Genomic DNA, 16,779 nt, shown 5'->3' with positions numbered 1-16,779 from the left:
GAGAAAGAGCACCATCAGGTACCCGGATGTGTGACGTCATATTTGTGAGCCGCAGCAGTGCTGGGGACATGACTTGTTGAGATCACCAGTGTGGATGTGAACGTCTCATAAACAAACTCCACAGCTCCATCATGTTGTCGTGCAAACGGGGCCTGACCGGCACCATGACCTCCGCTCTGCGGGCTCTGCTGTCGACTAACCGGGTAAACAACACTTCTCTGTCGGTCGGTCGGTTGACCTGTGGAGGGAAGTCGATCACTGACCGCTGCTCGTCTTTTGCCTCCTCAGGTTGTTGTGCTCGGCCCCGTGCGGAGACATGTGTCCTCACAGGCGGAGACAGACGGAGAGGTCCGCATCGCCAACGTCCTGAAGGAGAAGTTTCCCTCAGCGTCGTCCCTCAGAGTCGTGGATATTTCAGGTAAAAGAAACACAGACATCTCCACTGTGACCAGAGGACCGAGCTGCAGGTTAGCGAGGTAACTTCAGGTTCATCCCGGGTTTTCAGAGACATGAAGAAAGTTCAGGTTCAAGTTAACGTCACCTGTCAACAGCCCCAACTACTGACCAATCAGATCACTGCAAACACTGGGTGATCATTCCTACAGGATCCTGAGAGGGACAAAAGAGTCTACAAATAAAGTTACAAGCTAGAAAACCCAATATATTAGTAGATAAGTTAAATTGTTTTGGTAATCCACACTCTCCCTGGCTGAGGTGAGATTTTGTTTTGTACGGTGGCCGAGAGCTCCATGCCCTGCAAATTAAGAAAACACATGCAAACAGAAAAAACACGTACAAATTAAGAAAACAACTTCATCAATTTGACGACACATACTCTGCAAAAAGTCACAACACATGCATATACAGAAACTCGCTGCAAATATTCACAACACAAACAAACTCAGAAAACATCTTTATCAATTTGACGACACATGCAAATACAGAAACTCGCTGCAAATTGCAAAAAGCGCACCGGAAATGTTTCCAAGTGAGACAAAATATTGATGAACCTGGCTGTAGTTCAATGCTTGAACCTCACAGAGAATTGAACTACAGCCGGGTTCATCACTTTTTCGAGTCCCCTGGAAACATTTCCAAAGCACTAAAATCTACAAAAAAAGGTTTGTCCTTGTTTTGGAGTCAGTAGGTCACATGAAGCTATAAAAAAATACGATTTATAACATTAATATTCATATAAAATGTAAAAGAAGCGCTAACAACTCGTAAAAGAGGTGTGTCCTGTTTGTTTAGGATAGCAATATATTGTTTCATGTCAGTGGGTCACATCCCAAGACAGCTCTTGAAATATTAATATTCATCTTTCGACTGATTCATTTTATATGTATGACATAGTAAAAACACTTAATAATTATTATCCATAATGAATCAAATACTTAATAAGAGTGTTGTTTGTGTGATCCTGTGCTGTTTAGGTGGTTGTGGGGCCATGTATGAGATCCATATAGAGTCCAGTGAATTCAAGGGGAAAAGGACGGTGCAGCAACACCAGTTAGTCAATCAGGTAAATCCTAATAACGACAATGTAGGTGGCAGTGTGAAGTAATATATTGTCCTAACTGTTGTATCGTGCACTTCTAATTTTAGCAGAAATTTGGTTTGTTTACATTGCTGATTTTACTGTAACTTTACGTCAACCGTGCCTTTGATATTTTTATGATGATCCCCTTAACTTAGGTGGACGTGTTTACTAACAACAACAAAAATGTTTGTTCACGTTGAGTTTTCTTCATTAGCTGTTTTGTGTCGTCTTCCACAGGCACTAAAGGAAGAGATTCAAGGAATGCATGGACTGCGAATATTCACTGATGTCCCAAAACATTAGAGCAAGTCCTTCCACTGCAGACTCTCACCTTTCTCCTTTTGTTCATGAATGTACAGCTTTAAAGAGGATATTGTGTAGTAAATGAATTCCAGGATATTTTTTAACTAGTGAGATATCTGTTCCTCTGAGATTATATATATGTATAAAACCAGTGAAGGCTGTCATACGCACAAAACGACTTGGTTAAATGCCAGTACAAAGTCAAGTCATGTTGGTCTTCTCAGGGTTGAAATGATGCTGGTAAAATGAAACACAGTTCAGTAAATAGTAAATATAACCATCTTATTATCAGATAATTACTACAGACCCTTGTTTAAAACTGAGGGAAACTTCAGTTTGTGGAGCTTTACTTTGCAAAAACATTCACAATGTGATTACAATATATATGTTACAGTCCCATGAAATATGATTGATTTTTAAAAATTGGTTACAATCCATTGGCTTGTACATAGACCTTGTATTTATTCTACCTATGCAATGATAATAGGAAATGAATTAAAAAAGCAGCTGCTCTTCCCCTGCATACTTTTTACTTGATTGACTCTTGATGCCTTAGCGATAAGAAAAACTGTTTTCAATCAAGTTTGCAAAGAAAAGGAATCATATAATATGTGAATCAGTTACCACTTGTAGTCAAATTAATCTTTCTATGTAGGAGTAAAAGTATGAGAAGCTTGAATTCACTTAATTACCATTACACTGATATAAAAGTCATGTTGCCTACGTAAAACATTTAAGTATATTCGTTTAGGGAAAATGAATTTAAAACTTAGTGGTCCGCTTTACTGTTATACTCTAATCTAGATTCATTATTAACGTACAATATGCAAGAGCACTTTACTGTATTTGATTGAAGTGGAGCTCATTGTCATTAATTTCTAAATTTCTGTAAAGGATAATTGTTTTCATCAAGGATCAATCAGTGTAGTTATTATTAATAGATTGGTTTGTTTGTAAAATAAAACAGAAAATAGTCCAATTACCCAGAACCTATAGTCACGCCTTCACAAAGCTGTGTCCAAGCAAAAGTGTCAAAATAATTAGAAGTGTTAACAGGAAGTTTCTCTATTTAAGAAGCTGGAACGATCAAATGTCTGATTAGAGATTAATCAGCTAATTAATTCAGCTCTACTTTTATATACTTCTAGATAATTTGTTTAATATAAACACATAACACAATAGTAACTAATTGAAGTCAGAGTGAAATAAATGTATTTCCCTCTGTGGTGTAGAAGCAGCCTATAAAGTGGGATGAATGGGAAATCTCAAGTTAATACTAAGAGTACCTCAAAGTTGTACTTATATTCGGTATTGGAGAAAATCCTGGAATCATTGAGTGAGTTGTATTTTCTGGATTGAATATAGATAAAGTTCCAAAACTCATCACCAGCAGGTGGCGCACTTCAAACTTCAACCTGCTGCAAAGACAATACATAGGGATGAATTAAATTCCAGATCAATGAAATGGTGATGTTTAACTGAATTGATCTTTATTTCCGTGACTTAAAATAAGAAAAATATTATTCAGGACCGTTAATGTGACATGATGGAATAAATGCGCAGGCGGTGAGGGTTGTGGATGCGCATGTTTGCGCACAGGCTGCGCACCGACCTCGTCCCCGTAAACCCCGAGGAGGAGCGGAGAGGAGCGGAGAGCCGCTGGTCTGCGATATGGCTAAAGAAGGAGTAGACATGACGGAGGAAACCGAGTTCATGATCGACAGACACGTGCAGGGGAGAGACGCGGAGAACGTGGCGGGTCCGTGCGGCGACGCCAAAGAGATGCGAGCGGTGGTCCTGGCGGGGTTCGGAGGGCTTAACAAACTCAGGGTGAGCAGGAAGCCGATGCCCGAGCCTCAGGAGGGGGAAGTGAAGATCCGCGTCAAAGCATGGTGAATATCACGATACCTGTCATTCAATAAATACGAGATGGGCTGTGACACCTCATTATTTCAGGATTCATCACCAGGATAAACGATCGATACGCTGCATTGTGTTTCAGAGGGATTTTGCAGCCATGAAGCCACAGGTATTTTCCTCTGGTACAGCAGGTTGGCTGCTGGAGCCCATCATACCAAGCAAAGCTGGCTTTCAAGAACACCCAGTCGTTTTCTTTGTATTGCAGTGTCCCTTTTTCTAAATGCTGTAATTATTGAATAAGCTGATCCTTTGCTAAATAGTCACAGTTTATGTAAATTAAGTAGTAAGTGAGTATTTCTTATTGGAGCCAGTGACTCCGTGCTTATAATCATTAAAGTAATAATAATCCATGGGATGTCTTTTAGATTCATGTTTTTATTATTGATTTAACAGCTGAGGTCAGAGTCAGTTCAGATGCATGATTTATTTATTTGTAGGGTTTGTATTGATTTTTTTTTTTTGTTGCAGTGGCTTGAATTTCCTGGATCTGGTCGTTCGTCAGGGGACAATAGATAATCCCCCAAAACCTCCCCTGGTCCCTGGGTTCGAATGCTCTGGAATCGTGGAGTCGGTGGGTGAGAACACAAAGGGATTTGAGGTTGGTGAAGTTACAGGTTGTTAATGACGTGATCGATGCGGAAATGTTTCCATTTTCTGAACAATAGAAACCTGCATCCAGAAAATAATAGACTTATAAACATGCTGAGAGTATATTGATGAGAAATACATCAGAGTTAATCCATAATGTACTTTACAAACCAGTGGTGGATCAAGGAGTTTTTGAAACCGAGGGTCACAAAGGGGCCACAATTTACAGAGAGGGGCCAATGTCATGTCCAACATCCGTGCACAGTTCCTGATTTAGTAAGGTGCACATTTAAGTCACTCCTTTACTGTTAGCTCTATAGCTTTGTGCAAAGCCACACATCACTGAATATGTTTGGAAAAGGATTCCTTGTTCATGCACATTGTGTACTTTGAAAAAAGCTTAGAAAATTTATAGTCAGTATTGTCAGTAGTTGACTATTTCATAAACAAAAACAAAGACTACTGACAGGACAGGGGCACTTTTAGGGCCACTCATTACCCAGTGTCCTCCTGGCCCTGCCACTGGATCCGCCCCTGGTACAAACTAGAGTGGAGCTCAATAGAGTGCACATCTCTCTGCCAACACCCAACCCAACCCTCCCCTCATGAAACCTCATTTTTAATCAGTAGATCTGGATTTTTAATTGGATCTGCACCAAATTTCACACATATTAGTCCACTAAATGTGTCAAGATTTTTGAAAATCAAGATCCATGAATTATTATTTGAGGAATCAAAAAAAATGGTGCAAAACCAATCTCACAATGTTAAATAAAAAGAAAAAAATCCCCTTGATCTGGGCCTGATCCAGATCTGCACCAAAATTGAATGGGTTGTGCCCCACCCCAAGACAAAATATCATGGAAATCGGTTGGGTAGATTTGCGTTATCCATCTAACAAACAAATAAATTCAATTCGCATACGTAAACGCAACCTCCCTCGTGTCACATGATCCAGCTTCATCCCGACATGTTTCTTTCAGATCGGCGACAGGGTCATGGCGTTCGTGAACTACAACGCCTGGGCAGAGGTGGTGTGCACACCGGTGGACTTTGTCTACAAGATGCCAGACAACATGAGTTTTGCTGAGGCGGCAGCGTTCGCCCTGAACTTCGTGGCCGCCTATATGATGCTCTTTGAGGTCGCCAATCTGCGGGAGGGGATGTCGGTGCTGGTGCACTCAGCAGGAGGTGGTGTAGTAAGTCCGCCTCTGATGACTGATGTCGCGCATGCAGCCACAAAGAGAGTTCAGCCGTTTCATCCAACTCTCATTATAACTGACTGCTTCCTAGCTGCAAATGGAGCCAGCTGTTTGCTCCCTGCTGTTAATGTTACAGTGCAGAATGAAAACATCAACTTCCAATTATTTCTGTCTTCACTTCTTGAACATCCTTGATTTATGTTTTGAAATGACTTTTTAAATCCAAAGACTTGAGTTATAATTCTAGCTAACCAAGTAATCATTAGTATTACACAAACAGTAATGATCAGTACAATAACATTATCTTTAAGAATGTGTTTATGATGTGATGTGTGTTGTGTTGTCTGTCTGGGATTGTACGTACGTTCAGAGCTGCACTCCGTGTTCCCGCAGATGAATTGTTGCAACTCTTTTATTATTTCCAGGGTCAAGCTGTGGCTCAGCTGTGCTCCACCGTTCCCAATGTCACCGTGTTCGGGATCGCCTCATGTTTCAAACATGCAGCCATCCGAGACTCCGTGACTCACCTGTTCGACAGAAACGCTGATTATGTGCAGGAGGTCAAAAAGTAAGCGCGGCAGGTTTGTCTGTGTCGTCCTCGATTTGAGTTTGTAACGATTCAGTTCATCAGATGCATTTTGTAAACATTCAATTGGCAAATGGTTAGAGTTGGACTGAATTTGAAGGCGTAGTCACACGGGGCACATGTCAGCTAATGTGATAACGTGGACCTCGCTGAGTGCAGACGCTACTCGTTTCCCTTATCTGGGTCTTGTGTGGCCTTGGTTCCCACGACAGTTCATCTGAGGCAGCAGCGGAATCTGTAGGGCAGAGGTCTGCACTGGCAGCGTGGAGCAACCGAGGCAATTTGGACCAAGCAGTGACACCCCGCACGTGTCATCCACAACACAGCCGTTAGCCACTTTACGCTACAGAGCAAAAACGCTGCCTGAAATTTGAATGGCTACAGGTTTACTGTATCTACACTGTAGAGTCTGTTGGTAAAGATGTCGTAGAGCTTTCCTGTCTTCCGCTTTAAAGAGGTTTACCATCATTTGTTGCTATACGGTTGCTTTGATTGACAACCGTCCACGAAGCCCGCTGTATGGCTATATTTATCTGATGATAACATGGAGAGATTCATATGTTGCTTCATTAACACCGATTGTTTCATGCTCTCTACTCGCATGTCCACAGTGGTAGTGGATTAATGTTTCTTTCATCTCTCTGGCTCGCACATTCTTCTCGGGATCACGAGCAAAGTACAATTAAATTAATCTTTTTACAAAAGGCAAAAACCATGGGAATCACAAGACCACCAAGCAGTTTAGCCAAGCAGGTGTCCAGGGCCACAAGGGAGAGAGTGAGGACTTAGAGGTGCCCGTGATAACAACATGCTTTTCATTCTTCCATATCTCTACCTTCAGTGAGTCTGGTCATGCCAAATGCTTTTTTTTTTTTTTTTTCACTGATTGATAAGAAGATGAACTTTTTCTTACATGATGTAAAAGGTTTTAGTCATGAGGAGTGATGTGGGCACTGCAAAGCATCAATAATCTCTTTATAAGAGAAGTGTGGGCAGAGTCAAAAGAGACATGTAGGTTGCAAGCTGCAACTTTATCTCAGAGGAATCAATGATCATATCCCATGAATCCATAATTAGACTAATCCTGACTCATAGGCTGAATATATGGGCTGAATGTGTTTCCACTTTTGGTGCTCACAGTCATAAAGGAGCAAATGTGTCGTTGATTCTTGTCTTATCTTACTTTTAAGTACATTTTGTCTTGGTTGATGGACTCTTCACAACACATTTATTAGAGCTGAAACGGTTTGCTGATGAACTGATAAGAGGATAAACAGGAAATTTAGCTGCAAATATTTTCGGGAAATGTCTAATTTTCATTATTGATTCTCAATAAATGTCAATAGTGAAAAACAGTGATCCCAATTATTTCCTTATTCCCAAGATGATGCCTTCAAATTGCTTGTTTTGTCAATCCAACAATTTAAAACCTAAAACAGGATCAATCTATACTGAAAATAGTCATTCGTTGCAGCTTTACTGTTCGGACTGTACTTTTACGTCTATATAAGTTTATATGAATCCCCTTTTTCAGTTGACTTCACCTCTACTTCGTTCTCGATGTTGCAGAATTTCACCGGAGGGAGTCGACATCTTGTTGGACTGTCTATGTGGAGAGAACACAGGGAAAGGCCTGAGTCTGCTGAAGCCACTGGGAACATACATCCTCTATGGTGGGAACAGTACTTCTCAATGTTTTCACTGTGTGTTCGTGTGTTTTCTTTAAGTACTTTCAAAGTGGATATAACAAAATTTACAGTGTATTAGTCAAAGTTAACTTGACATGCTTTAACTTTGAAGTTAATATTACCACTTAAATGAATACGTCAAAACTTTGAGTCAACACTTTTGTGTTGTGCTGCATGAGAAGATCGACAGCACTTATATACTGTATCTCTGCAGTTATTGGGAGTGGCATGGTGGTTCAGCGGTCAGCACCGTTGCCTCAGAGCAAGAGGCAACATAGGCAACTGTGTGGAGTTTGTATGTTCTCCTCGTGCCTGAGTGGGTTTTCTCTGGGTACTCTGACTTACTTCCATAGTCCAAAGACATGCAGATTGGGGTTAGGTTAAAGTGGCCACAGGTGTGAATGTGAGTGTGAATGGTTGTTTGTCCACGGTGTGCCCCGCCTCTCGCCCACTGTCAGCTGGGATTGGCTGCAGCTCCCCATGTGCGACCCTGAAATGATAAGCTGTACAGATAATGGATGGATCTGCAATTATTCTCAAGTCTGACCCAACAGACAGATATCATAGATTAGTATAATTGCTTTAGCCAAGACATATTACAGAAAAATTATGTTTTCAAGCTTTGTTTTTACAATGTACAATGTACAATGTGCTAATTGATTTTAGAGGTTTGCTCCCACTGGAAAGAACCAGGCATGCTGTTCCTCCTGTTCACTGTCTTTTTGCTCAGCTAATGTCACACTATTCCTTTAAAGGTTCAGTGTGTAGAATTTAGTGACATCTAGTTGTGGAGTTGCACGTTGCAGCCGAATACCCCTCACCTCACCCTCCACTTCCATGAAAAATAACCTGTGGTAACCTTCAGTTGTCATAAAAACTCAAAAGGTGTTTAGTTTGTCCAGTCTGGGCTACTGTAAAAAACATGGTGGCCTCCGTAGAGAGGACCCGCTCCAAATGTAAATATAAAGGGCCCATTCTAGGGTAAAGAAAACAACAATTTGTACAATTTAGATAAAACACACTGGTGAAAACATCACTAGGATTATTTTGTATTCAATTCCTGCCAATAGATCCCTTTCACCTAAATCTTACACACGGAACCTTTTAAAGGCGAGTCTTGCATTCAGTCATGGCAACCTGAGATAGTGAGACTCACTAGAATAAAACATCCTCCCACAGCCTGAAAATTAAATATATTTATGTTTGTCACTGCCACTACTCTGCTCTGATATCTGTTCATTACTTCAGGTCCCGTCAAGCCTCGTGAATCCAGTAACAGAATTAGAGGGAGATTAATTCTCTAGTTATATCCTGAATATGTGCGAAGGCATGCTCGCACACATCTAAAAGGTCTAAAGGTGCCAGCCACTTCTCCCCCCGTGCCCCTCACCCTTCACGCTTCTCTGCTGCCTATTATTGACCAGTCCCTTCTGTCCAACCCCTCGCACGGTATTCATCGAACCCTTTTATTTCTGTTTTTTCAGGCGCGTCAAACATGGTCACCGGGGAAACAAAGAGTTTCTTCAGCTTTGCAAAATCGGTGAGTCAGAGATGCAGTCTGTCTGCAACATTTGAAGGAAATAGTAGCAAACATTTCACGGCAAATGACACACACAAACACACACACACACACACACACACACACACACACACACACACACACAGGATGAACGTGTCCCTGTTTCTTTTCCTGTAGTGGTGGCAGGTGGAGAAGGTGAACCCCATTAAACTGTACGAGGAGAACAAAGTCATTGCTGGATTCTCGCTCCTCAACCTCCTCTTCAAACAAGGCAGATGTGGCCTCGTCAGATCAGTGATGGACAAACTCCTGCGTCTTTACGAGCAGAAGAAGATCAAGCCAGTCGTGGACTCCCTGTGGGCACTGGAGGAGGTAAGAGCCTGGGGGGGAGACAGTGAATTTAATGATGATGAGATTTAAAAAAAACAATCTAGTTACATGTGTGTTAAGGCAAACAGGGAGGCAAGGTAAGATGTAAGAGAAGATTTTATGCAAACATCTTGGCTTGCTCACCATCTTTTGTTCCTCCCTGCTGTTCTTGAACATTTTTCCACAGATGGTGGGTAGGTTGCATCTTCCTGTTCCACAATTATTTCACACCCACACAAATCCCGACAGGCCATGTCAATCACTTTGCTCTACATTTCCACAAATTCTCTCCCTGTTGTTATTCCTCACCTGGTGAGTCCTGGTGTTCCTCATGATATTTTTCCATAGGTTGCTTATAGATAATCCAGAGCGTATTGAAGATGTTCAGTGCTTGTGGTGACCCAGTGCTGTAACATCGTAGTCAGGGTAGGAAAAACAGGCCATTTTCTGGGGCCCCCGAGCTGAAATAGGCCCCCCCAGAATTTCCGATAATGTCAGTCCACAGCAACGACAAAATTTTGAGACCAACCTCAAATTTTACGATCAGAAGTCCCCATCGTTTTAAAGTTAACTTGAACGCTCCACACTGGTTAGTGTGAACAGACTTGTGCACTCAAAAGTGAGAGTATGGAAGTACACAAATTGAAACACAGAAACAATCAACGTATCCAGAAAAACATTTCTTCCTACACACGTGTTGTCACTTATTTGCCTCATTAGAACTTTTTTCCCTGACACTGTGTGACTGTGTACAGATTCAGTGCTGTTGATAAGTTTGTTGCTCTTGGAGGCTACATCTTTATCATTTATGATGTTTGGTGACCTGATGTAAATCGGACATAGCAGCGCCTTTAAATCACTTTGCACCCAAAACAAAAAATGGAGTCATACTGTGTAGTTGCTGAAGGTTGATCCAACTATAAGCCACTACTGTAGAATCAGATTGGTAAAAGCTGCTTCCAGTAGCTATATATGTACACACACAGTATACATATACAGAACTGGTCAAAAGATTTAGAACACCCCCATTTTACATTGGTGGGTCAGGGGTTTATCCTCCAGTAAAATAATGACCCACAACATTAAAAGAAAAGAACCCGATGGTGCCGTCACATGATGGAAGAGCAGCACAGTCTTAAACCAGACTTAAACCCCATGGAGCTGATTTGCTACAAAAGAAGGGCAAGTGTGTTCAGCTGCTGGATGAATCAACATTTTTTTGATTCAATTTAGGATTTAAGATTCAAAGATTCCTTGTTTTTAAACCTGTATTATTTATTTGTTCTGTGCTTTAATGTCAGAACACACTAAAAACATTGGACTATGTACATTTTAGGAGCAACTTGAAAAATGAAGGTGTTTTTAAAACCCTTGAATACACACATAAAACCACATGTACATATTTTTGATCACTGTTTCCAGCAGAGATATAAAAAAACATAATCTGTCTTTGGGAGTAGAATGTTTGGAATTTTTTCCACCCCCACCAAATGCTCCAAACATTCAGATAAGAGCAGAGACAGAGCAGGTGAAACCCCACAGGAAGCTGATTGGAAGTCCCACCGAACTTTCTCTCTACAGTCACAGAGAGAATATGTTGATGAAATAATTCCTGTCTTCAATTCTCATGGGAAACGTCCCCCGTATTCTCGTCATTAAACTTTGGCAGATTGCACTGGCCATTCACTGGAACCATTGCCCATGAAGAATCTCATTAGATGGGAGGATGGCGTGGGATGTAGTGTCGGAGGCACAGCCTGCCTCATTTGTGTACATGCCTGGGAGGATAATTCAGACGGTGTTAGTTTACACGTTGACCATGGCAACCTTTTTTTCTTTTGGATTGAAAAGTTGGAGAGTGTGTGTGACTGGAGCAGAGTCAGAGGTTTTCTGACCACCAGCAGTTTCAGTGAGGAAATGATTCTTTTGTCTTTTACTTTGGTTTCCAAGGTGTACGATACTACTAAGGATACTACAAAATAAAAGTGGACTTATAAATAGTATTTCTCAGTGATCTAAAAGCAAGTGGAACTTATACATCCCTTCTCTCCTTCTGCAAACGTGTTCCCTCGCAGCTGCACGCTGGACAAGTTTCTGACCTAATTTTGCTCTTGGCTTGATCTCCATTATTTCATTTAACAAATGAATGCTTGTGACACAATGGCTTGTAGACAAAGAGGCAGTCAGCTCAGTTTTGTGTCTGTGTGGATTGTAATGAGAACGCAAGATATGGCCTCCTGAGTAAACTTTAATAATGTGTGAATTTTTCTGTACACAATGAGTCAGAGAAGCTTTAATGAGTTTCACCGATCTTTCATTTTTGTTATAGTTTAGACCAATCGACCAGAGTAGTTTAGTTGAGTCCTTCGACAAACTTTATGCGTAGAAGCACAGGGACGGGAAGGTATGTTGGATCTGAACAAAATGTCAGCTCATATAAAACGTACTGCGGGGCAGACTCCCTGATGACAGAAGCCTGGCCTTCACTTTGAGTGGGGAGTGATTAAAAGCCCTGTCTGTAGATCTCTGTTGTATTAAATGTCAGGCACGACTGTCCCATATCAATATAACAGAATTGATGGGTCAGTCATTGCTAGTTTTGTTAGAAGACATGATGCAAAAGAGAAGCCAAAGCATCTTGATCGCCATCTGGTGGCTGGCTGCAGTATAGTTCATAAGTCCTGCGTCCTCCATGTACATATCAAATAAACTTTTCTCAAAGACGGTTTAATTTCAGGTAGCTCTCATCACACTGGTGTTTCATCTCGTATTTCCAATATTGGTTTGAAGAATTTATTTGATGCTATAAAAACAAATTGAAAGGCCATGATTGACAACTGAGACTGACTCACGTTTGGTCGAATGGGTGTAATATCGGAACCTCGCTACGCGGCTCCATCCCCCGAACGCTACTTCACAGACTCTGACTCCAAATGTGCAAGACGGCAGCGCTCGTATCCGGAGTATTTTAGCTCAATTTCCGGAGGAAATGCATCTTTATATTCAGCCTCTTAATTCTGAAAGAAACATAATTACTGCCTAATTTAATGTAATCTTCCATTGGGGATATTCAAAATGTATGTTTTTCTGACAAATAGACAATGTAATATCACTGTAAAAAGTTGTTCTGGTAATTACTCTGTGAGATGGGCGTTGAGAAAATGATGATGAGCCCATCACAGTGATAAGAAGTGCTTCTAGTGGGCAGAGATTTATATCTTACGCTGCATGTTATTATTCAATCCTCACTACAATTATTATAAAGATGTTTAATTCATTCATCATCCTCCTAAATTAAACAAACTCCAGAAGGACAATTTGTCTGCAGAGCTTTATTATGTTTTATTATGAATATTAAAATCATTTGTTATTGCAGGGTTTAACTCGGATGTATTGTGTCCTCCAGGAATCTGAGACATTTATTATCCACGTCATTTTATTTGTTATTCGATCCCATTCTATCCAACCAGTCTAAAGCTGGTTAATTGGGTCTCCCATGCAAAATGCAACCTTTATTGTTCCTGCAGTCACAGTTAAAATAAAGCAGTGTCTTGTACTTGTCTGCTTAATATAGACTGTCTGGGATCATTGCAGGCAGTGGGGTGCTCCGCGTGATGTCAACCGTGGCCCAGCAGGATGAGTCAGCATCGTTTAGTCAACATTAAGGCCATTAAAGTCTCACACTGAGGGAGTTAAGATTATAGCTGTTCTGAGAAAAGGGATCCTGCGTCTGTAATAACCAGGAAATGGTTGCAGACGTCTCTTTTGTGTGGAAACATTTCACTGTTTTTTCTTTTTTTACAGCAGACCCCCTCTTTGAGAGCTTTTATTGTTGAAAGTTGATTTTCAATTGAATTGTGAGGAATCCTAATTCTGTCTTCTTTTTTTTTTTTACACAAGACTCATTTATGTTATGAAAAGAGATACATAAATATTTCGCCGTCGCTGCCCACATTCTTCCATGCGTCCTTTACGTTGACATAGTTGTCAAGCAATTAATTCACTAGAGGGCACCACAGTCTTTGAAAACAACAAACATGCCATGACTCTTTAAAAAAAGAGTCAAAGCAGCTGTTTGTTCCTGTGCCTGGATGAAGTAACATCATATCGATGTTTGAAGTTTCTTTGCAAATCTTTTAGTATTCTCCTCAAAATGTTCCGCCATTGTTGAAATTTCTTCTTCGTGTCTTACAATCGTCTCACTTTAACTATTGGCTATACTGCCTCCCCCCCCAGAGGTTAAAAGAGTAAGTAGCCTATTAAATGAGATTGTGTTAGTGATATGTGCACATTCAGCTTGTTGACGGTAACTGAACTATTGTGTTCTATCCTCAGGTAAAAGAAGCCATGCAGAGAATTCACGACAGAGGAAACATTGGGAAACTCATCCTGGATGTGGAGAAGTCGCCCACTCCTCTGGTAACAACAATGATTTTAAATTGACAGTTGGTTGAAATCTAAAATCTTCAACCTCTAGATATCACTAAATCCCACACACTGGTCCTTTAAGAAGATCTGTGGTGGAAATGATTTTTAGGAAAAAGACGAGATGAATGATTTTAATGTCCGTGGTTAATTAGCTGGCTGAATTGCAGTGTGCTATTTGTGGTAATAGCTCAGTTTGACATTTGTGATGCAGTTTCAGGTCCAGTCACGGTCACACGGAGGCAGTGAGTGGGATTTCCTCCTGTTTTACCGCCCTCGTTTCCATGGTGATCTCAACATTAAACCTAGAAAAGCCGTTAGACCTATAGACATGCTCATATTGAAGCCATATTATACATTTGCCCATTATCCAAGAGCACATTCTTTTATACACTGCAGCTCCTCGTGTCTGTTCACATCTATGTTCTCCTCTGTTCTCCTCTCGGTGCAGCTCGGTAATACACTTAATGAGAGTCGGATTGTATTTTTATCTCTAATGTAGATGGCCAGCGACAGCACAGAGACCAGTGAAGCAGGAGAGGAAGAAGAGGAGCCCGAGGGGGACAACGACAGCAAGGAGCGCATGCCCTTCATCCATTAGAGCCAGCTAAGCCCTCTGCAACGTGGAGAGGCTGCACAGAGTCACCACAGAGGAACTCGACCACACACCAGTGTTGTACAGTATGTGCTGTATGCATGAATGTGCCGTATGTATGCAGAGGAAATCTATGTGTCTCTTGTCTGTTTTACTATTGTTTGTCAGTTGAATGAAGATTAAAACACGTTTGTCACCCAGGCAACAAGTGCAAGTGCCATTCTCAAAATAGTAGTATTATATTCTTAACTGTTATTTTAAGTGACAGTACATTAACTGTTCATTTATTCTGCCTGCAATTTATTTGAATTAACAACGGACTGAAGAAGCATTTAAACCAGCTGACTAGCATTTAACATTAGATTTAGTAAAGCTCCCAAGTGTTAGCATGTTTAAACATTTCTAAAGTTATGAAAACATTAATTTAATTCTCGCCTGTCCTCAGAGATGACTTCAACGGAGTATTATGGTCATACTGAAGAAAAACTAAATTTAAGAATGACGCTCTAATAATACAAAATAATGTCGTAATTGAGAATAAAGATGTAGTATTACTAGACTAAAGTCATATTTGAGAGTTTGTAATATCATAGTATTACAACTTATTCTCTTTAAATCGCCCTAATACTCCGCCATAGATGACAGATGGAAGATGAGAATCATTTTGACCCCAAGGTTTTGATGCTTCTGACTAAGGGAGTGAATCACTTTCTCTTGTGACTCTAGTGATGTGTGAAGCAGGACAGAAAATTCTGTATGTTGATATCTGCATGACGTTTTTTTCTTCGGTGCCAACCTTGTGATATTATGGGATCACCAGTGCCTTTGAGCTACAGAGGAGTGTTTTAATACGCGACGTGCTTTCCTCATGTGAAGTTCATATTGAACAAACTAACAAAAAGGTATTTTTAACTGGACTGTGGAAAAAGATTCATACACTTAGAAATGATTCCTTACTTAAACTATATATTCAGAACCTTTACTTAAATACATAATATACTACACCAACCAGTGTTGCATAAAAATCTGATTTTCATGAGATCAAATGTAAATTGTATCAAAATCTATAAAAATACAAGTGAAACGATTATAAATTCTTAATTTTCTTAGGGAGGATGATGATGAAGTCAGACTGATGTGTCTGCTTTGTCTGACCAAAGTTATTTACTTGTGCCTCTTAACAAAAGTGCCATAATACTCCCAAGATGAATTATTTTAACTACGAGCTGGTGTATAAAGGCATAGTGGTTTAGATTTGAACAGCATTGTGTATTTACTTTATTTAAATAAGATTCCCTCTACTCTAAATCTGTGGGTTGTTACTGAAATACAGGAGAAGAACAGCTGACAAGGAACAAATGGTTGCCAAACACTCGCACCAATCTAATCAGGGGATTGATTTGTTTTTATTTTTAATTTGTCAAAGTACAAACAAAGTGCATTGTATATCATTTTCACTATTTATTCGGCTTTGCTTACTCAGTAGGTTTTATATTTTATAGCATCTGAATCAGTAAAACAAGTCAATGCTTTGTAATCGTTACATTTTAAAGAAATTAAAAATAACAGTAAAGCGAACACATTAACTAACAGGACTAAACCCTGCATGCTTTGAAGCTGAGTGATAAACAGTGGAGAGACAGTGTTAATGGATCTACTCAACTCATGACATGAATAATGTTAGAAATGTATTAGAATTTTAAATACAGACAATGATATGTAGAAACTAGAAAACACATTTCAGTTCTGATGCCTTTTGTGTGTGTGTGTGTGTGTGTGTGTGTGTGTGTGTGTGTGTGTGTGTGTGTGTGTGTGTGTGTGTGTGTGTGTGTGTGTGTGTGTGTGTATGACGACCTTGTAAAGTGCGTGTTTAGGATTGTAGTATATGCACAAACTTCCTTATAAACTATGGTTTACCTGTGGTCGTACAATATTTTTGTTGTGTACTTTCTTTGAGCGCAGCTCTGTTTACTTGAATAAATTTATCTGCAAAGTCGTCTGTGAATGTGTTTTGTCTTTTTTGGCACATGAGATTTAGACCCTG

The 16,779-nt window shown here is 40.3% G+C and overlaps 2 protein-coding genes across 2 annotated transcripts; both read left to right on the top strand.

The window, feature by feature from the left end:
• Positions 1-34: 34 nt before the first annotated feature.
• bola3 (bolA family member 3) lies at positions 35-2,366 on the top strand. The gene is made up of 4 exons (XM_035154980.1): positions 35-203; positions 289-418; positions 1,434-1,522; positions 1,778-2,366. Exons 1-4 carry the CDS (start codon positions 132-134, stop codon positions 1,841-1,843), a joined length of 357 nt encoding a protein of 118 aa, XP_035010871.1. The 5' UTR covers positions 35-131; the 3' UTR covers positions 1,844-2,366.
• Positions 2,367-3,194: 828 nt separating this feature from the next.
• On the top strand, positions 3,195-16,731 carry vat1l (vesicle amine transport 1-like). Its single transcript, XM_035154937.2, has 9 exons — positions 3,195-3,735; positions 4,232-4,361; positions 5,335-5,550; positions 5,979-6,121; positions 7,709-7,812; positions 9,312-9,367; positions 9,524-9,718; positions 14,051-14,134; positions 14,643-16,731. Exons 1-9 carry the CDS (start codon positions 3,515-3,517, stop codon positions 14,739-14,741), a joined length of 1,248 nt encoding a protein of 415 aa, XP_035010828.1. The 5' UTR covers positions 3,195-3,514; the 3' UTR covers positions 14,742-16,731.
• Positions 16,732-16,779: the final 48 nt, after the last annotated feature.

The sequence above is a fragment of the Hippoglossus stenolepis genome, chromosome 1 (assembly GCF_022539355.2).
Source record: "Hippoglossus stenolepis isolate QCI-W04-F060 chromosome 1, HSTE1.2, whole genome shotgun sequence".
NCBI classification, from domain to species: domain Eukaryota; kingdom Metazoa; phylum Chordata; class Actinopteri; order Pleuronectiformes; family Pleuronectidae; genus Hippoglossus; species Hippoglossus stenolepis.
This window is presented reverse-complemented; position numbering and strand designations above follow the sequence as displayed.